The sequence below is a fragment of the Salmo trutta genome, chromosome 3 (genome assembly GCF_901001165.1).
Source record: "Salmo trutta chromosome 3, fSalTru1.1, whole genome shotgun sequence".
NCBI lineage: Eukaryota > Metazoa > Chordata > Actinopteri > Salmoniformes > Salmonidae > Salmo > Salmo trutta.
In genome coordinates this window covers 48358063-48380939 of record NC_042959.1, presented here as the reverse complement: position 1 = coordinate 48380939, position 22877 = coordinate 48358063, and the positions used below count along the sequence as shown (strand labels likewise).

Genomic DNA, 22877 nt, shown 5'->3' with positions numbered 1-22877 from the left:
AAAGAAAAACCACCTGGATTTTATTTTTTGAGATCCCATGCTCTTCCAATGGAAAGCTATGGGTCCTACGCAATTCCAGCTCCCAGATTGAAATTCCTATGGCTTTTACTAGATGTCAACAGTCTTTGTTCAAGGTTTCAGGCTTGTTCAGAATTTTGAGTTTTGGTACAGGGAGTCAGAGTTGGAAATCAGTATGTGGGCACGCAACGAAGAGGACGCGCACTTGCTAATCTTTTATACTGAACATACTTCTTTCTGGTATGAAATATAATATTATAGTTTAATTACATTTTAGGGTACCTGATGATTAAATAGTAACGTAGTTTGACTTGTTTTAACAAAGTTTAGCGGTAGCTTTTTTGAATTCCTGCATGTTGAACTCAAATCGATGGCGCCAACTAAAAATACTTTTTGGGATACAAAGAAGGATTTTACCTAACAAAACGACCATGCATGTTGTAGTTGGGACCCTTTGGATTGCAAATCAGAGGAAGATTTTCAAAAAGTAAGTGATTATTTAATCTCTATTTGTGATTTTATGAAGCCTGTGCTGGTTGAAAAAAAAAATAAGTTGATGTGGGGCGCCGTCCTCAAACAATCGCATGGCATGCTTTCGCTGTAAAGCCTATTGTAAATCAGACAATGCAGTTAGATTAACAAGAATGTAAGCTTTTAACCGATATAAGACACTTGTATGTACCTAGATGTTTAATATCCAGAATTTTTAAGATGATTTATTTGAATTGCGCGCCCTCCAATTTCACCGGAAATTGTCGACGGGTGTCCCGCTGACGGGACGCCTAGCCCTAAGAAGTTTTAATAACCTGTGCAGCTAAAGCCCAAGAGAATCAAACTGGATAATGATCATACCCAAGATACATACGCAGATTGTGTTATTCATCAATGTTCAACATGATTCTGTTGGCAATCAAATATCCTTTTGTCATGTGTTTTATTTCAGACAATAAAATAAGACTTTATTTCGTTTAGATAGACCACTGGGTTTTGCCAAAACATTTAGCAAACAAGTTTTCAAGATACTGTATTATACAAATCATATCTATTTAACATTTCAAGGCACACATGGGAGCAATTGATTAAAAATAACAATTCACTATGAGTGACCTTACAATCCATTGTAATTAAATGGTTCAACTGAGGTTTTTCAGTTGTTAAATTTCAGCCCAAGACAATCTTTATATTGTACAGTATATTCAAAATACATAGTCCAGGGACATTTTAAGAAAGAGCATTGTTTGTCTAAAAGACATTAAGTGTAACAGAAACAACCACAAGGCCTTTTGAGTTTCACACTTTAATTACTTAATTTCCCCTAGTGTAATTGGTTCTGAAAATAGCCTAAAACTGTGTCCTTAAACTGAGCAAACTGAGCAGTCCAATTCCAAAATGACTTGACATCAGGTGAAAAATGGTCCCACCGAATCTATTTCTATTTTCTTACTTAGGCAAAGCTATTTCCTCACAGAAGGTTCCAAGACCACTCTAAAGCATTGAGGATAATTTCCTAATATAATGACAAACAGCTCACGGCGCTGTCCCGCTGTAAACTCACCAGTGTTGAGGGAAACATGGCCCCATAGCAAACAAAAGAAACTGACCTCTCATTGCAAAATACTTGGTCCCTACTCCCTACTCCCTACAGTATCTCTGGCTATTTGTCAACGGCTGTATTAGTCCTTCCGAGTAAGGGCAATACTTTATTTGTTTTTCTAAAGGCAATACTTTATTCAGGCATCTCTCTACACTGTAGACTCCAATTATGATACATGTTCCCATTCACATGCCTAAATCACAAAGCAGCAGAACTGGTCTCAAAGGTGCCTTGTGGTATAACTCCATTATGGCAGTGGTAGTAGGTGACAAATGTTGATGGGGGGAAATACATTCACACAGCACACCACTATCACATAGTGTTAGAGTCAAGACTTACACTTCAGGGGCCTGTTCAGAGGGATGTCACGTTACAGAATGTTCAGATAGAAACTTATCGTGCAGAACAGATATGTTTGTCTTTCAGGTAGAATAGTGAATTGTGTCAGCTCTATTCATTATCTTTCTATCTGCAACATTCAGAAGATTTCACATCACTGAATACACCCCAGATCGAAGTAGCACGCCACTTGTGACCTGTCTGTATACAACAGCATGAGTGACACCCCTCATGGGAATCTGTCTTTGGCGGGTGTGGACCACAGTGTACCCCCTGATTCCATAGCACCATAGTTCTATATAGTATCTCCATTCAGTGGCCCCGTAGTACTGGACGTTAGTAGTAGTGCACCCGACCTATAGTGCCTGTTCCTGAACCCAGGATATCAGGCTGCCCATTCCTCCAGATCTCCCGTATGATTCGCTCCCTCTCCTCCAATCGCTGTGCCCGCTCTAGCTCCTCGGCCGACGTGAACACGTTAACGCTCAGTGTCCCGTCCGATTGGCTGTGGTTGTGGTGGTTGCCAATGGGAATCTCTGTGGTGGGCAGGGGGGCAGGTGCTTCGACGTCACCCTCCTCTTCCTCATCCTCATCCTCGCTATCTTCATCACATTCATCCTCACTGAAGTCCTTTAAGTGTTTCTTCTCGGGCGTGGAGGCCGGGATGTTGGTGCGGGGCTTGCAGGAGATCCGGATGACGAGGAGGCAGAGGGTGAGGACCAGGCCGAAACAAACCCCGATCACAAAGTACAGCCCAAAGCTCTCTGGGTTCTCTACAGGACAGAAAAAGATAATTGGTAAATTCACCTAGTATAACAAAACCCCACAATATGTCGAAAAGGTATTGTGCAAGTAGCCTAAATCAATATTGTTATGACTGGCACATTGGTGATTTTGTTTCATTGATTAATTTTGTGGTACTTTAAAAGCAATGTGAGAACTGCTGATGTTAAAGTGATTGATTGATTGATTGATTGACCTTTGATGTGTGCGTAGGCAGCTATGCTGTTGCTCAGGAGGTCCATCTCTTTCCTCTTTGCGTCCATGCTGACGATATGTCCAGTAGCCTTTGCTTACACCTAGAACAAATAAACACAACCCACTGCATCAGAATTCCTTGCGATCTCAACTTCATTGCCATGCATGCAATGCCAAGTACTGTATGCATTAATGTATGCATGAATTCAGTTATTCCCACCGTGTACCACAGAAAGTTCCACAACAAACAAACTGACACGAGACTTGGCCAAAAGACACATTTGGCCAAAAGACACACGCTACCCTCATGCTACCCTCATGCACTCCACAGAAACACTTCTGCTACCACAAACCCCCATAATTCCCCTCCCCTTTAAAATGTAGTTAAAGTGTTTAACGAGTGCCTCTAGTGCCACACTAGATGTTTTCTTGTTTGCTATCGCGCCAAACGCACTGACCACAGAATTTCTCCATCGGGACATTTTCTCAAAAGTGGTGTTACAAGTTTATCAACTTTCAAAGCAGAATTACTTTCACATTGTTCCTCAACTGTAGTGTATGATATACTACATTTTGCTACATAAGACCGAATTGAGCCGATCGGTCACATATGTCTTTGGGTGGGTGAGGACCAGTCCTACTGGTCCAGCTGTGGCAAACAAAAGCTCCACTTATTCGTACTCAAATACCAACAGCGCAAACTGGGATCATGACGCATTTGGAACACGGTCCTGCCTGTGAGCCGTGACAGGCCTCTACAGTGAGGGACCAGGGGTCAACTCTCTCCTCAGAAGCCAATGAACAGCACTTCCTCCAACGAGCGTCCCGGATCAATGGGAGCAAGGCCCAAGGCACTCTGTGTTGTTTTTACAGTACCTGTTTTGTTCACCCTTTCAATTTCCCTGACTGACACAAATGGGTGAAAACCTGGAAGACCTGTGTTGTTGCTATTGTTTAACTATGTATTTTAGTCACACTTTTACTGACCCTGACTGAAACAGAGTCACTGGTTTTTTTTAAAAATGTTTATCTTGTTCTGAAGGCAGCTCTGCCTGGAGAGCAGAATCAAATGTGAATGATTGAGTTTAGACAAGTAATTTAATTGGTTTAAGTTTTGGCCACTGGGCTTATCCCTGGTGACGCTTTCTGGTCGTCTGAGTCTTTTCCTCAGCGTTTCCTGTCGCTCTGTTTGGCTCCATTGTGTTCCTGCAGGCCCTCGATGGCCCGGTCATTACTCCCTCACCTCAGACTCCCCAGGAAGTCTCAAGTTTCCCTCACAGAGAACCTTGCGGCACCACGCCTCACCACACAACAAAAGTATGACGCCTGGTCCTGCTTCTTTTCCTATGTGGTCTGTTTTTATTTTCTGTCAATTACATAGGCGAGCCCCTATGCTACCACTGTGCTTTGAGAGAGAGAGAGAGAGAGAGAGAGAGAGAGAGCGAGAGAGAGAGAGACTGTTTCCAATCAGAGTGAGAGGCTGGGTGGATTTGCCCATATGGAACACTCTATCCACAGGGTCCTGCTGGGTCTCTCCTGCATTTCCTGTGCAACCCCCTCTCTTCAACCTCAACCCTTGTCATAGCCCTTTCCTGCTGACTCTGCCCTTTTCTCGTCCGCTCCACTATTGTTCTCCCCCCCGACCCGCCTTGATGACATCCTCACATGGTACATGGAAGGCACATGGCACAGGAAAACCAAGATGTGATATATAGTGACACAGGGGCCCAGCCAATACGAGTATCCCTGAACCCTTCGATGTGTTAGCATGTTAGCATTAGCCTCCGATCCCTTTCATTCTACACGTGTTCTGTGTTATGGCTCCCAGGGGAGCAAACATGTTGTTCAAGTAGGAAAAGATGGCTGACTCTAGCACAGTCACATACAGTACTAACCCGTGGAATTGCTCACAACAAGCTAAGTCATAGCACATGGCATGATATTCTCATAGCCTACAGATCATTGACATCAAAAATGGCACAGGTCAACTGTTTTTGTTCTGTCACCTCAAAATTGTTGGCTGATCTCTTCAGTCTATGGATTTTACACTAATGTGAATCCCGATGATATTATACTGTTGTTATCACGCTCATTTGTTAATGCAGCAAGGATGAAAAAAAATGCAACAAAAACATTGGTCAACCATATGTATTGCACATGCCTGACTCTTTTAAAAAAGCGCAATACTCTTTCTCTTGCTCTAAGATATAAAGATAGGCAATAAGAAGCACAGACAGATGTACACCTTGTATTGTATCATAAACCTTACCATAAAATGAAGCTGTAGAGGTAACTATTCAGGCCCAGCTCATGATGGAAGTGGAGAGGTTTGCTGAATGATTGAGCTACCCTCTCTCTCTGTCTCTCTGGATCTATGCCCGTGCCCTTCGCTCCTCAGGCCGAACAGTTCATTTGGCCGCCCTGAGACAAGAGCAAACACACAGACACTCACACAGCCGTCAGCCTACATCAGATCCAAACTCACTGAGGCGTTTGCAATGCAAACAATGACAGGCCTTTTGCTGTTGCCGAGGGATACACAGTCCGGCAGCAGACAAAATACAGGCTTAGCTTTCAGTAGTACAAAAGTTCATATTTCGATACGCATACATATACAGTGCATACTGTATAAATACAGTTTACATACGCATATGTTCAAAAGGCATGTAAGTAACTATGATGAAAAGGCATGTAAGAAAATATATTATAAACGTTAAACACTGAAACACTGCACTTGTTCATGTATGGAGACTACACAACAATAAATGATGTGCAAAGGAGAAAGAGGCATTTTTTTGGTGGGGGATTTGTCCATGGTGTTTGTAATCAAACATGACAAAGATTGAATTCTCTCTAGGTTTTTGTGTGTACTCCTAAGCACTGATATGTTTGAAGTAAAGTCAAAGCTGCTTACAATAAATAAAAGTATATAAAATATCTCTGATAAAGCCACAGGCTGATGTTTTCCTGGAAACAGTTTAACACATAAACTTAAGTCTCATCCCATCTCTGACACATCAAACCACTGTAATATCCTCAGAGCACTTTGTCTCCAAGAAGTAGAAATCCTAGTCTATAAACCCGACAGCCACAATATATCTCACAGAATATGAGCAGCTCTTTAAATGCCAGGTGGGGAAAGAGGACCGTGAAAAACATTCAAACGTTTTTAACAAACCCTTTTTGTGTTGAGAGGAAAAAGCCCAGTGCCAGTTTGAGTTGGTTTAGCAGGGCCTCTTTGCTTTCCAGTGCAGATTCTGATCTTGCTGACTCTTGCCAGACCCTATGTACACTAATGCTGGACCGAGAGAGTGTTCGGGGCTAGCAGGGACACAGGGAACAGTCGCCATGACAGCATCTCTCCACTCCAGGCCACCGAGTCATATGGTCAGTCAGTCCCCTGTGAGCCTTTTGTTTTGGACCACAGAAGCGGGTTCCATCCGCACACTCTTCCTGTTTTTACTTCCTTCCTTTTCAATTACTACAACTTGTGTTTGAACAGACAAGGTCATCTTTCCCCCAGCAAATCATTCCTGTAGCCTGGTCCCAGATCTGTTTGTGTTGTATGTATAGCCAACTACAGTCATTGTAATTGCCAAACAAAAACAGATCTCGGACCAGGCCACCTTGGCCTAATTCTTGCTGAGCTATTTGAAACAATTCATCATCTAGGCAAAGCAGCCAGTATGCGCATAGGATACTGTCTAAAGAGCTTAGGCTTTCCAATGCAATATTATGCTTTGGTCTCAAGGGTAATAAAGTGTAAGGTTCGAGTGACTTCACCAGTTTTCCAAGGTCATGGCTAAGGATTGGACTGCTAACTGGGCCTAACTGCTCTTTTCTCACAGTGGAATGCACCAGAATGAAATTCGTCAGAACTCAGGCATCTGAGAAGGTTGGTTAAAGACATCCGGAGACTCGTTTAAAGCCAATCTTAACAATAATTAACCTGGGCCTGTTGTTTTGTTTTGTTTTTGTTTTGCCCCGAGGAAGAAATTATGAACAGACGTGCTCTCCACCTCCCTCAATCCCATGACTCAACTTTCAGTCATGTTCTCCAAGTGACTTAATTTTCTATTCAATAGCAGATGTTGCCATGCCCCTTGACTGCTGGGGAGAAAAACACGGTTCACATATGTTTCAGTGTTTCTGCAGTTTTGGGGACCATGAATGTGTGCTGAAAATGTTCTGGCATATTACTCCCTTCAAGAGCCTCTAAAGGGGTTCAAATGCTAACTGGATCATTATGCCACTACAAAAAAATTGACATAGAACCAAACAGGGTTTTCCTACACCGACATGCCAAAGACCCTTTATGGTACTAGAACCTTTTTTTTTAAATAAATGGAGGCACACTCCAAGCTACTGTTGTGTGAGAAGGCTTCAGCTTTGAAGGCCTCACCCATAGATTACATCACCTCACATGTTACCAAATAATGCCTGTCATTCATTCCTAACTGACCTCATATCCTCAGATCAAACAATTTGAACACACAATCCACTTCCTGTGTCCTCAGTCACATGGTGGGCATCATCAGTCAATCAATGACTACACAGTGAAGCCAATCAGTTTGTACTTAAGAGTGTAAGAAAAGTGTATCTTGACACCACGTCAAGATACAAAAACAATGAAAAGTTCATCCAAGTCTCAAATAACTGTAAGGCCTAAGCACAAATAGTGCCGAGACTGACGCTGAGGTAAACAACATGTGGTGTTGTGAGGCCTGGGAAGAGTTCATTCTCTATTTCTGACTGACAATTGTTTGCTTTGGTTGGGAGGACAGAGGAACCAAATGAAGGACAACCCTGTCCGTTAAGTTGCGTGATATTTTTGTTCTTATCATCTTGGAGAAGAGCACAATAGCTTTTCCTTTCCTACCAAGTTTTCCCCCCATACATCCGGTTGTACTGTTAGTCCGGAACCTAGTCCAGACAAATGCCCTCAACTCCCACTCCTTAAACGGCAGCCCCGCCACTTGGTTTGCTATAAAGCTGGGTCAAAGAAATGTAAACAATGTGAATTCATAGACGGATGTATGGTAACAATGACTGACTGTCCACAAAGTCAACATGATAGTTTTAAAGTGGACCTTTAAAGTGAAGGATAACATTGTCTGATTGTCTGAGCTAATCATGCTGTTATTGTCTTGTGGGGAGAAGCTGATTATGCCGTCTCTCTAGATAAAGATAGTTCCTAAATGATTGACTAGCCACATAGTGACAGGGACCAACCTCAGAGGCAAGAGTTTTCGCTCCTATTACCAAACAGAAGCCCTTTTCCCCAGATACGTGTACACTATAAACCATTCATAAAGTATCTAACGATAGTACTCCTCTGCCACATCTGAGAAATCACATTAACAACCCATGAGTAGGAATTTATCCAGGGAGTGAAGCCATAATTGAATAGCAATGAGAAAATGCATGAAAAAATACAAATCCCACAAGGGAGCAAGTACACCTGTTTCCTCATGATAATGACACACTTTTTTGATACCTAGAATTTCTGTGCTGCCGCAATATTTCCCTGGCACAATGGATGCTCTTTCTGTGGTTTGCCTGGCATAGGTCTTCAGTGAGTTGAAAAGCCCAGATTTGAATTTAATCACATTTTGTTGTTTTTATACACAGGTATAGCCTATTATACAACAACTCTGGCATGGGAGATCAGAGACATAGCTGGTGTCACTTTGAGTTTGAGTGTAAAGTGAGGACAATTTTATAGCATTCATCAACTTTGCCCCTGACAATGTTAATTAAAAAGATCCTTGTTTCTTTGATTTTTATTTCTGCTACTGAGAGAGAAAATCTGTCTGGGATTAATGATCCATGGGATCAAATGGACCACTAAGGAGTAATTTATTCATTGTTTTGAGCACATGGAGGCAGTTCTAAGCTCAGTATACTCCACTTGACTTTTGCAACGTGAATAAATACTGTATGCTAGAATTGTGCGGCCTGTAGAGCTACTGCTTTGATTTACTTGTTTTCCATTTTTCTCAGAAAGCCATGATGTGAGATTCTGTAAGTAGCAGAAAAGCAGGTTAATGGCTATTCCCTAGATGCTCATAAACTGAAGTTGTATCACAGCAATATCTACTGGATGTTTTTTTCCATACCTTTCCTATTTTAACAGATTTCTGTAAAAGAGTTTACCATGTGGCTTCAATCACAGCAGTGTATGGTCTCCCAGGCTTTCTCTAGCCTAAACTCAGCCAACCAAGATCACCTGACCACCAACCAAGGCAGGACAGCATCCAAATCCAGAAAAGCCTGAACTTCAAGTTCAAGCTCCCTCTGGAATTTGACTAGATGGGATACAGCTTTTGTAATTTAGATTTTTTTGTAGCACGTTAGGAGAACATACGCAGCAGGTTAGGAGAATATACGTAGCAGGTTAGGATATGTATGTTAAGGTTAAGAAAAGGGTTAGGGTTAGGTAAAATGCCCCACCCAAAAAACGTTTGATGTTAATTTGACAGAAGCTGTATCCCTTCTAACCATGACCCTCTCCCTGAGACAGACAGGCAGAGGTGCAGGCAGTAATGTTCCACCCAATAAACACGGACACTTTTCCTAAGAGCTAGGGCTCTGTTCGCTGGGGCCTGCAAAAGCATTCAGAGGGTAGGCATCTGGTGAAGGCATTTTCTGTCCAGCGCGGCTGGTCTTTCTTGACGACAGTAAAGGGTTGTAAGGGCATTTCAGAGAAAAGAGAGTGTCTTCCTTTCTTGTTTTCTCTTGACATGGGATCTTGGGGATCAAGCTGTGCTAAGTGTTGGTGCTGTTTTCCATTGCACCGTGCCCTGGCCATGGGCTCGTACTGTGGGGGGAATTATTTCAGTTTGAGCCCAGTCAGACATGTGTTTACCATCAGGCCCAGTGACACCGAGCACAAGGTAGAGCTGACCCCAAAGATGTCTGCCAGCTGAGAGTATGGGGAGCTCCACTGAGCTGAGACTCAAACGTAGAAAATCTGCTTTTCGTTTTCTCCTCCCGAACAGCGAGCAGGATTGCCACCCAGTGAAGGCGGTTTCCAAACATTAGCCTTGGATTAACTTTCTCTGGGTTATAAGTGAGCCATTTTAAACTGCCCACCAGGCACAAACTGGGAGAATCAACCATTTTTGTAGATATTGTTTCACCCAACTTTTAACCAAAATGCACTTACATGGCTCAAAGATTGTTTTGATTTCACTTTCAATTCACACTCATTGACAACGCACTCAAATATAAATCAAAACTTGACGTTGTACCGACATTTGTGCACAGTGGGTGGACAGTTTTGATAAGTTGTTGAATTTGACTTTAGTCTCACTTAACAGCTTTTTAACACTGTAGCTTTCAAGGACCAGAACTTTCTTCTCAGCCAAGGCATTACTAAACATTCTGATCTAATTCACAGGGCAAGTACTCAATAAGGAAGTTGTTTTGGTTTCTTTATGTCATACTTCTCTACGTGAGGCCATGATTTCATTTAAATGGAGTGTCATCTTTAACTCCACTCCAACTTGGTTCAGCAGAGAAGCCTCTATGCTTTTCAGTGCGAATGTAACTGCAATCTGTGACAAACCGAAGCAGGCATTTTAGTGACATAAGAAATTATCTAGAGAGCAATCTTTTTACCCCGTGAGGATTGGGCTGGTGGGGGTATGGGGAGTAATGGAGATACGGGCCCATGGGGGTGGAGGTTAATAGTGGCCAGATGTGGGGTTGAGGGGTTTGATGTTAGACAGAGACAAAGTGCTGTTCTCCTATGGAAATCCAGAAGAGAAAACACATTCTCTATCACCATATCAACTTTATCATACGTGCTCCAACGCAATCCAGCTCATGCATGTTAACATTAGAAGCCTATTCCCTAAGTTTGCTTTATTCACTGCTTTAGCACACTCTGCCAACCCGGATGTCCTAGTCATGTCTGAATCCTGGCTTAGGAAGGCCACCAAAAACCCTGAAATTTCCATCCCTAACTATAACATTTTCCGACAAGATAGAACTGCCAAAGGGGGCGGAGTTGCAATCTACTGCAGAGATAGCCTGCAGAGTTCTGTCTTACTATTCAGGTCTGTGCCCAAACAATTTGAGCTTCTACTTTTAAAATCCACCTTTCCAGAAACAAGTCTCTCACTGTTGCCACTTGCTGTAGACCACCTTCTGCCCCTAGCTGTGCCCTGGACACCATATGTGAATTGATTGCCCCCCATCTATCTTCATAGCTCTTGCTGTTAGGTGACCTAAACTGGGACATGCTTAACACCCCGGCCATCCTACAATCTAAGATTGATGCCCTCAATCTCACAAACATTATCAATGAAACTACCAGGTACAACCCCAAATCTGTAAACACAGGCACCCTCATAGATATCATCCTAACCAACCTACCCTCCCCGCTCCTCCGCTCTCTCCACTGGCTTCCAGTTGAAGCTCGCATCCGCTACAAGACCATGGTGCTTGCCTACGGAGCTGTGAGGGGAACGGAACCTCCATACCTTCAGGCTCTGATCAGGCCCTACACCCAAACAAGGGCACTGCGTTCATCCACCTCTGGCCTGCTGGCCCCCCTACCTCTGAGGAAGCACGGTTCCCGCTCAGCCCAGTCCAAACTGTTCGCTGCTCTGGCACCCCAATGGTGGAACAAGCTCCCTCACGACGCCAGGACAGCGGAGTCAATCACCACCTTCCGGAGACACCTGAAACCCCACCTCTTTAAGGAATACCTGGGATAGGATAAAGTAATCCTTCTAACCCCCCCCCCCTTAAAAGATTTAGATGCACTATTGTAAAGTGGTTGTTCCACTGGATATCATAAGGTGAATGCACCAATTTGTAAGTCGCTCTGGATAAGAGCGTCTGCTAAATGACTTAAATGTAAATGTAAATACACCTCTGCTGTCTTCAACCAGGATCTCGGCGATCACTGCCTCATTGCTTGTGTCCGTAATGGGTCTGCGGTCAAACAACCACCCCGCATCACAGTCAAACACTCCCTAAAACACTTCAGCGAGCAGGCCTTTCTAATTGACCTGGCCAGGCTATCCTGGAAGGATATTGACCTCATCCCATCAGTAGAAGATGCCTGGTTATTCTTTAAAAGTGCTTTCCTCACAATCTTAAATAAGCATGCCCCATTCAATTTTTTTTTAACCAGGTACAGATATAGCCCTTGGTTCACTCCAGACCTGACCACCCTTGACCAGCACAAAAACATTCTGTGGCGTACTGCATTTGAATCAAATAGCCCCCACGATATGCAACTTTTCAGGGAAGTTAGGAACCAATATACACAGGCAGTTAGGAAAGCAAAGGCTAGCTTTTTCAATCAGAAATTTGCATCCTGCAGCACAAACTCGAAAAAGTTCTGGGTCCCTTTAAAGTCCATGGAGAATAAGAGCACCTCCTCCCGGCTGCCCACTGCACTGAGGTTAGAAAACACTGTCACCACCGATAAATCCACGATAATTGAGAATTTCAATAAGCATTTTTCTACGGCTGGCCATGCATTCCACCTGGCCACCCCTACCCTGGTCAACAGCCCTGCACCCCCCACAGCAACTTTCCCAAGCCTCCCCATTTCTCCGTCACCCAAATCCAGATAGCTGATGTTCTGAAAGAGCTGTAAAATCGGGACCCCTACAAATCAGCAGGACTAGACAATCTGGACCCTCTCTTTCTGAAATGATCAGCCGAAATTGTTGCAACCCCTATTACTAGCTTGTCCCTCTTGTCCCTCTCTTTCGTATCGTCTGAGATCCCCAAAGATTGGAAAGCTGCCCCGGTCATCCCCCTCTTCAAAGGGGGAGACACTCTAGATCCAAACTGCTACAGACCTATATCTATCCTACCCTGCCTTTCTAAGGTCTTCGAAAGCCAAGTTATCAACAGATCACCGACCATTTTGAATCCCACCGTACCTTCTCCACTATGCAATCTGGTTTTCGAGCTGGTCAGGGGTGCACCTCAGCCACGCTCAAGGTCCTAAACGATATCATAACCTCCATCGATAAGAGACAATACTGTGCAGCTGTATTCATAGGCCTGGCCAAGGCTTGACTCAATCAAGCCTTGGTCAGTCAATCACCACATTCTTATCGGCAGACTCAACAGCCTTGGTTTCTGAAATGACTGCCTCGCCTGGTTCACCAACTACTTCTCAAACAGAATTCAGTGTGTCAAATCGGAGGGCCTGTTGTCCGGACCTCTGGCAGTCTCTATGGGGGTGCCCCAGGGTTCAATTCTCGGTCCGACTCTTTTCTCTGTATACATCAATAATGTCGCTCTTGCTGCTGGTGATTCTCTGATCCACCTCTCCACAGACGACACCATTCTGTATACTTCTGGCCCTTCTTTGGACACTGTGTTAACTAACCTCCAGACAAGCTTCAATGCCATACAACTCTCCTTCTGTGGCCTCCAACTGCTCTTAAATGCAAGAAAAACTAAATGCATGCTCTTCAACCGATCACTACCAGCACCTGCCCGCCCGCCCACCAAGCATCACTACTCTGGACGGTTCTGACTTAGAATCTGTGGACTTCTACAAATACCTAGGTGTCTAGTTAGACTGTAAACTCTCCTTCCAGACTGACATTAAGCATCTCCAATCCAAAGTTAAATCTAGAATTGTCTTCCTATTTCGCAACAAAGCATCCTTCACTCATGCTGCCAAACATACCCTCGTAAAACTGACTATTCTACCGATCCTTGACTTTGGCAATGTCATTTACAAAATAGCCTCCAACACTCTACTCAGCAAATTGGATGCAGTCTATCACAGTGCCATCCGTTTTGTCACCAAAGCCCCATATACTACCCACCACTGCGACCTGTATGCTCTCGTTGGCTGGCCCTCGCTTCATATTCGTCGCCAAACCCACTGGCTCCAGGTCATCTATAAGTCTTTGCTAGGTAAAGCCCCGCTTTATCTCAGCTCACTGGTCACCATAGCAGCACCCACCCGTAGCATGCACTCCAGCAGGTATATTTCACCTGTCACCCCGAAAGCCAATCCCTCCTTTGGCCACCTTTCCTTCCAGTTCTCTGCTGCCAATGACTGGAACGAATTGCAAAAATAACTGAAGCTGGAGACTCAAATCTCCCTCACTAACTTTAAGCACCAGCTGTCAGAGCAGCTCACAGATCACTGCACCTGTACACAGCCCATCTGTAAATAGCCCATCCAACTACCTCATCCACATACTGTTATTTTTTTGCTCCTTTGCACCCCAGTATCTCTACTTGCACATTCATCTTCTGCACTTCTATAACTCCAGTCTCTATCACGCCAGTGTTTAATTGCTAAATTGTAGTTATTTCGCCACTATGTTCTATTTATTGCCTCACCTCCCTTATCTTACCTCATTTGCACACACTGTATATAGACTTTTTTTCTATTTTGTTATTGACTGTATGTTTTGTTTATTCCACATGTATCTCTGTGTTGTTGTTTGTGTCGTACTGCTTTGCTTTATCTTGGCAAGGTTGCAGTCGAAATGAGAACTTGTTCTCAACTAGCCTACCTGGTTAAATAAAGGTGAAATTAATAAAAAATAAAATAAAATACTGTACATACAGGGCCCAGTACATTGATGCTCAGAATGGGAACTTATTCAATGAGTTTGTGTGTGTGTGCGAGAGAGTGTAAGTGTGTGTGTGTGTGCGGGAATGTGTGTGTGAGACAGAGCGTGATGGTGTGTGTCCGTGCATACACCCATATGTGTGTTAATTTTTGCCTCCTCATATGCACTCATATGCACTTAAAGCACAGTAACCCTCAGGTGATCCCCAACATCAAGCTCCAAAAATAGAGTTGTGATCTCTGATCGATCTGGGCCAGCATGTACCATCCGACCACCACTACACACTGCATTCATTACACAAGGCTTGTGATTACCCTATGACACAAAATGTGTTAACCCTTTCCATGAGTGGCTGGGCAGAGTTAACCATGTCCTGTCCACAAACATGTATAGCTGGTTTCGTGGACATAAATTAAGCCTAGTCTTCTGGGAAAGTGACACGTGGTGTCATTTTTAGTCTGTATGGTATGAATTCTTTAGTTCGTCAGGGTACAGTTTTGTCAGAGCTGGACAAACGACTTGTTTGGTGTAGACCATAAATATTTGATGACCGACCTTAAACTATGATTCAATCATAAGATTGAGCTTCTGAGTCAAGTGTCTCTTATTTAATGTGCAATCAATGAATACTAGAGATACTTTACAAACGTCACTGTACCAGTTTCCAGAGGTGTGAACTCGAGTCACATGACTTGAACTCGAGTCAGACTCGAGTCACAAATATGATGACTTGCAACTCGACTTTGACTTTACACCAGTGAGTCGTGACTTGACTTGGACTTGAGCGTTATGACTCGACCTGACTTGATACCCTCCCCAAGCCCAAATATAAAAAATTATGCTATTAAAAAAAAGTGTGCAGTGCATTAACTCTTCATTTAACGGATTACCGTTTGAGTCGGACAGCAGCCAATCAAATTGTGCCAGCTGAGAAAAAGTTGTGAGTGGCAGTGCAGAGGAATGTCGGCAGGTGAATTCAGATGGAGCCCTTGGAAAGATGATACCCAAAATAATTATTTTTGGATATAAAGACGACGCTGTATCAACAAAAAATGGATTGCAACTTGCAAAACATGCGGGAAGAAAATGACAGACGGAGGCGCAACAATTTCCAACTTTGTTCGACATTTGAAGCTGCACAAAGAACGGTAAGTTGTGGCTAATTTAGCCGACAGCTATATATTTTATTAATTTAGTAGTGTATCTTGTAGGCCAACGTAACGTTAAATCAATGAGCCTCCACAAAGTCAGTCAGTGCGGGAATGTAATCATTGCAGCCAAGATTGAGCTACAACTGGCTAGGTAGCCTAAATCCTGCCTGATGTCACTGCTGTTCCTAAAACTATTGACATACATTTTTTGTACATTTTAGACATTTAGCAGACGCTCTTATCCAGAGCGACTTACAGTAGTGAATGCATACATTTTTTTTCTTTTTTCATACTGGTCCCCCGTGGGAATCGAACCCACAACCCTGGCATTGCAAAAACCATGCTCTACCAACTGAGCCACACGGGACCGTAGGCTAACATACGTTAGCCTACTGTAACCACACACAGAGAGAGAGTGTGTGTGTGTGTGTGTTAAGGTTGGGCGATTGTGTACAAGCCTACATCGTCCGATTGAGCCCCATAGTGATCCTCAATAGTCGATCACTATTGGGGGGGGGGGGGGTCTTTCTCATGGCTACCCATGCATCTCCATGGAAATATAAAGTTTATTTGGAAAGTAATTAATATATATATATTTTTTAAAGCATTCATGATTTGCGTAAATGTAATATACTTACTATTACTCTTGTTAAAAATATGAAATTGTATTACATTTGGTGAAGAGCACATTATGATTTGTTGAGGACTCGAAACTCAAAGTTTAGGACTTGAGACTTGACTTGATACTTGACAGTCTTGACTTGAGACTTGACTTGGACTTGCCTGTCTTGACTTGGGACTTGACTTGGAACTTGAGTGCTAAGACTTGAGACTTACATGTGACTTGTAAAACAATGACTTGGTCCAAACCTCTGCCAGTTTCTGTGTGCTTAACCCTGTCATCTTGTTTTTATTCCTTTTTCACCATATGGTTTCTCTCTTCCCCCAGATTCCCATGTAAAGTTTAAACAAATTCAACCTTAAATGCAGGGCTCTTTATGTTCTTGGACATTCACATGTGTACAGAGATAGAGAGGCTTAGGCAAACCCGAGGGATTTAGCATGTCAAACATCCCCCTAAGTCTAAGGAGACCAGGGAGAAGCAGTTATTAGAAGGCATTAGAAGGCATTGAGGCTTTATGAGACAGCAGTGGTTTTAGTTGGCTTCTCCCTGGTAGTTAGCTTCAGAGATAAATCACTCATCAATCTATTATTTGTCAATGGCGAATCTGAATCGAATACAGTCTTGTTGGCTTTACATCTGATTAGACGAGGCAGTTCATAGCTTCTGAGTCTCTTTGAAAACCTGTTTCTAACATTTAATGGCTAGTGGTCTACAAAATATAATATACTGTACCTCCCACTTCATTTAGATAGCATGTCTCAAACTCTCTCTCATGTTACACAACAAAACAAAAATGATACCAACACAAATGTGAGAGTAATGTTTTACTCACCCTAAGAAGTTGTCAGATGTGAATTACTCTGTCAGTTTCTGCAAGGCAAGAACAGCAAGACCAAGGCAAAGGCTTAAATAGCAATACCAAGGCATCAGTACAGGATTGTAGTGGTAATAAAGCAAATACACCACTCATCTTGATCCAGGGCTACAGTGGCTTACGAAAGTATTCATCCCCTTTGGTATTTTTCCTATTTTGTTGCCTTAACCTGGAAATAAAATTGATTTTTTGGGGGGGGTTTGTATCATTTGATTTACACAACATGCCTACCACTTGGAAGATGCTAAATATGTTTTATTGTGAAACAAATAACACAAAAAACAGAACTTGAGCGTGCCTAACTATTCACCCCCCCAAAGTCAATACGTTGTAGAGCCCCCTTTTGCAGCAATTACAGCTGCAAGTCTCTTGAGGCATGTCTCTATAAGCTTGGCACATCTAGCCACTGGAATTTTTTCCCATTCTTCAAGGCAAAACTGCTCCAGCTCCTTCAAGTTGGATGGGTTCCGCTGGTGTACAGCAATCTTTAAGTCATACCACAGATTCTCAATTGGATTGAGGTCTGGGCTTTGACAAGGCCATTCTAAGACACTTAGATGTTTCCCCTTAAACCACTCGAGTGTTGCTTTAGCAGTATGCTTAGGGTCATTGTCCTGCTGGAAGGTGAACCTCCGTCCCAGTCTCAAATCTCTGGAAGACTGAAACAGGTTTCCCTCAAGAATTTCCCTGTATTTAGCTCCATCCATCATTCCTTCAATTCTGACCAGTTTCTCAGTCCATGGTGGTGAAGCATGCTGCCACCACCATGCTTCACTGTGGTGATGGTGTTCTCAGGGTGCTGAAAGGTGTTGGGTTTGTGCCAGATATAGCGTTTTCCTTGGCAGCCAAAAAGCTCAATTTTAGTCTCATCTGACCAGAGTACCTTCTTCCATATGTTTGGAGAGTCTCCCACATGCCTTTTGGCGAACACCAAATGTGTTTGCTTATTTTTTTCTTTAAGCAATGGCTTTTTTCTGGCCACTCTTCTGTAAAACCCAGCTCTGTGGAGTGTATGGCTTAAAGTGGTCCTATGGACAGATACTCCAATCTCCACTGTGGAGCTTTGCAGCTCCTTCAGGGTTATCTTTGGTCTCTTTGTTGCTTCTCTGGTTAATGCCCTCCTTGCCTGGTTCGTGAGTGTTGGTGGGCGGCCCTCTCTTGGCAGGTTTGTTGTGGTGCTATATTCTTTCCATTGTTTAATAATGGATTTAATGGTGCTCCGTGGGATGTTCAAAGTTTCTGATATTTTTTTCATAACCCAACCCCGATCTGTACTACTTCACAACTTTGTCCCTGACCTGTTTGGAGAGCTCCTTGGTCTTCATGGTGTCGCTTGCTTGGTGGTGCCCCTTGCTTAATGGTGTTACAGACTCTGGGGCCTTCAAGAACAGGTGTATGTATACTGAGATCATGTGACAGATCATGTGACACTTAGATTGCACACAGGTGGACTTAATTTAACTAATTATGTGACTTCTAAAGGTAATTGGTTGCACCAGATCTTATTTAAGGGCTTCATAACAAAGGAGGTAAATACATATGCACGCACCACTTTTCTGTATAAAGTATTTTTTTTCTTTTCACTTCACCAATTTGGACTATTTTGCATATGTCCATTACATAAAATCCAAATAAAAATCCATTTAAATTACAGGTTGTAATGCAACAAAATAGGAAAAACGCCAAGTGGGATGAATACTTTTGCAAGGCACTGTATGTGTGTTTGTGAAAGCACTCTGAAGTGTTCTGTTGTCTCCTGTGCAGCAGAGGGCCAGGCAAATGGTTTAGAGTTTAGACAAGCGTTTCAAGTCAAGGATTGACCTGTGACTCCTTAGAGGCCACAGATAAGGCAATAACCCCAGTGATAAAACATGGGGCAGTGAGATTGAGGAGAACAAGAGGATGGTGGGGAACATAGCTGGGAGAGGTCAGATACAAGTCAACTGTCCCAAAACACGCCTGAGGGTTTAAGGCATTCACACTTATCCTCTGTTATCTGTCACTTTATCAGATTGACACAGGGAGGGACAGCAAGCTGCCTGCCCACTTAGAAATGCTAATTAGAGGGGACCTCTGAGAATGGCTATCTCCTACTGATAAGAGGAGCTGACCACAGCACTCCAGTAGAGACGGTGTGTGCATGTGTATGTGTGTGAGACAAAACCATTATTCTCCCCCCCCCCCACACACATACGCACACACACAGGACCCCTATATGTTGATAAAACGGAGGGCTGCACATCAGTGAAGCATGACGCTCCCACCTCGGCTCCCCCTGATATCGTATTACGCTGTTGATGCGGCCCTCACCAAAATACATTAGAATGCGGCAGGATGTTTGTATTTATTGCGCCGAAAGTGAAGTCATTTATCACCGCAAGGTTAGCCACTGTGCAGCTAGCGGCATCAGCCCTGCTCTCTGGCACTGATCCATCAGATACATGTTGGGGCAGTGAGCTCTTAGCTCTTGTAAGAGCTCACGTTGAGACACTTGTTGAGACACTCAAAGGTGAGCATTGCTTCTCTTGAGGACACTCCAACAAGAACAGTATAGCTCCTATAAATGAGCTTGGATCACGTAAAGATATGAATATAGCTCCTGTTCCCGGAAGGAAGGAAATAAGCTACCCCACACAGCGCTGGAACCTATAGCTGTGTGTTCTACTGAGTGTACTAACAGAAAGGGAACCTCTAGTCGTCATGAGAGTTTTAAAGAGTTTTTAAAGTGTTCCCAAACTCGTGCAACCACAAGAGTACTGCTTTGCAGAGTTCTGAAGGAACATAAACTGCAAAACATGAAACAGCAGACACTCATTGAAACCCCACTGTACCTAGACACACACCACAGGTCGCACCCCCATAAAAATCAGTCAGTTTAAGCTACAGATATCAATTTTGCATTGGATGCATCTCAATCCACTGCATCTGCCTATATCGCACTTCCACATCTGTGGTGAAAGGTGAAAGCGCTAGAACGGTGTTTGTCATACCATGAGACATCACAACAATCAGCCTCCCCAAACTATTATGACCCCTCTATGGAAAGAGGAGACTTTCACGAACACGATGGTGTTCTCCGTTTTGCTCTACGACCCCAATAAGAGTCTTGGGATTCGTCTGAAGTCGGTACAGCCGATCTGTCAACTTCTGTCTGTAGACTCCGAACAGTTTGGGCTACACGCTAATATGATACCAGTTGATAAAATGAATGGAAGTATGTATATATGTGAAGATTGTTTAGTGCCAAAACTAAGGGTTAAATACATGCAAAAAATGATTTACAAATGTTTCCTGATCCTTCTTATATCTCTCAGATATAGGAGAGACATTTCAGAACAAACTTCCTTTAGATTTTTGTTGGGGACTATCTGTTGTTCGATGTAGTGAATCTGTTATTCAACGCGTTTGTATGGGCTAATAGCAGGATGGCCCAAAATATTTTTTCATACATTTTTTTTAAACATATTTTTGGGGGATACTCAAGGGGTCTTAAAATTCAAAATCAAATAGCAAAATTATCCTTGGTATGACCTTAAAAAAATTCCATATAGCTTAGTAGAACCCCCTCCCCCGGGCTTAAGCAGGGCTTAGACGCTTATGGGTTTTAAGGGAAACGCAAAAAGTTACAGCCTTTACATTGTAAATACAGTGATATAAATACCTCGTTGAGGTTCATATGTTATTGTACATACACAAACTGGGGTTGTCACACTCACCAACTAAGTAGTACTGTCAAAGTGTCCTCTTAGGAAAGTTAATTCCTGTCAAGATAAGGTAAGGCTCAATGCTGGCCTCAGTCAAAACAGTCCACTTCTCGCCTCCAGGTTGGGAAAATCAACACAACAAGCGATCCTGACTTTGTCAATCTTGCCGATTCCCTGTGTGTGACTACTGCTGTTCTCCAGTCCTGGAGCGTGTAGAGAAACCTATAGGGAAGAGGTGGTAGCTTGCTCTGAATAACAGACTTTCCCTCTCCCTCACGGTCTCCACTCTCTCTGCCAGCAGCAGGAAAAGCTGTCATACAATCCCTCTCAGAAAGAGAGAGAAAAAAGGAGGAATGAGGAACTGCCAAAAATGACCAGGGTTTGGGAAAGAGGGAGGGATGAAGGAAAGAGGGAGTGAGGGAGGGCGTATTGGGAGGGGAGTTCTTCCCCCTCGTCCCCTCTGTTAAGGAAACGGGCAGGAAAAGCACAACCCCCGACAAATGAAGGTTGATTTTCCACACTGAGTACAGAATGACAGAAAACACGAACAAAAACAAAACACGAGGCACGACAGTGATGGATTGTCGTTTACCTTTGGAGCTATTAATAATAACTGTGTATAAGAAACAAAACATACTGCATTGCAGCTTAAGCCTTTTTGATTTGAAGATGAATGGGAAAGTGGGACTTTTGGGGGGTAGGAGTAAACATGTAGTCTGAATAATATGACAACCCCCTCACAGTTGTGAGCCACACTCATAAACATATGGCTATCAATATGATTTTAAAATCCATTATAGAGAAGAAAATGAACACTGAAGAGGTTTGACTGCATAATATGTGATATCTATCTAGTAACTGTCCTTGCTAAATAACAAAATAACGCAACACCACAAAGCCATGTAAGTATCCATAGTCTTTTGAACACTTTTGAAAAAAAGCCTACTTTTCAGGCTTAGCACTTGGCCATGACAGCATGACATGGCCATAAGTCCTACATTACGGACTCATAGCACATGCTCATCTTGTTTTGTAACCCAGACTGACTAGCAGGGAGGAAACCCCCAACCAACTGAAGAGAGTGAGCAGTAAATACACTGGACCACCAAGCAAAGCCTTGACCAGATTTAATTAAAGCCAGACGGAGTGGGTGGGCATGGAGATACAGTATTTCCCATCAACATGGACCGGGCCTCCATGGGAATCAACGGAGGGGAAGACTTCTCTACAAAGTGCTGTGAAGTCAATATTGAGAAGCTGCATTAAAAAGTGCGTCACTGAGTTTCCTTATTTCTCAATTAGGTCAAGGTCGGCACAAAGCTGTTCTTGTGATACACCCTACTGCTGAGGTGGAAAAAGAAAGAAACATGGTATTGGAATACATCCCAAATAGAACCATATTCCCTATGTAGTGCTCTATGGGCCTTGGTCAAAAGTAGTGCACTATAAAGGGATTAGGGTGCCATTTGGGATGCAGTCTTGGTTTCTGTCCAAATATTTCACTCATTAACCCACGCTCACAAGAGAGCAGAACTTAACAACCCATGAAGGGACACAAGCTCTTTGGATGCTCTGGAGATGGATTCAGTTCAATTGGACTTCTTCGCCACTCCAGTTCAAACATCCTCCCTTTCTGCCTCTCTTCCCAGATTCTTTGCTTTTCCCTTGTCCCTAATAATAAAAGTTGGAGAAGAGAGACAGCAGAAGGCATCTCTCCAGCCCCCCCCCCCCATCCACCCCACCCCCGTGTCAGCTGAAGAGATAGGGGAGATGAGAGGAGGAGTGTGGGGTGGGCTGGAGCAGTTCGTTTTTAGACTGCAGTCCCGTAAGTGCACGCGCACACACATACTATATTGAGCTCTAGGATCTCAGTGTTTTTTTCTGAGGTCGCCAGGCAGCTCCATCCTTGATCGCTTTCCTGCCTGGATGATCTTCTCATGGCTGGCAGATGTCCCCCTGTCCCTGGGACTGATTTACACTCCAACGCTGAGAGAGAGAGGGGTGTGTGTGTGTGTGTG

The 22877-nt window shown here is 43.3% G+C and overlaps 1 protein-coding gene across 2 annotated transcripts; it reads right to left on the bottom strand.

The window, feature by feature from the left end:
* Window positions 1-935: 935 nt before the first annotated feature.
* On the bottom strand, window positions 936-21208 carry LOC115176792 (protein eva-1 homolog B). 2 transcript variants are annotated; one of them, XM_029737088.1, is made up of 5 exons: window positions 20872-21208; window positions 17114-17151; window positions 5199-5350; window positions 2931-3030; window positions 936-2724 (listed from the first exon to the last, which is right to left on the bottom strand). In XM_029737088.1, exons 4-5 carry the CDS (start codon window positions 2995-2997, stop codon window positions 2288-2290), a joined length of 504 nt encoding a protein of 167 aa, XP_029592948.1. In that variant the 5' UTR covers window positions 2998-3030; window positions 5199-5350; window positions 17114-17151; window positions 20872-21208; the 3' UTR covers window positions 936-2287. The 2 variants fall into 2 exon arrangements, with proteins under 2 accessions (XP_029592948.1, XP_029592959.1); XM_029737099.1 differs by lacking the exon at window positions 17114-17151.
* Between the last annotated feature and the right edge of the window lie 1669 nt (window positions 21209-22877).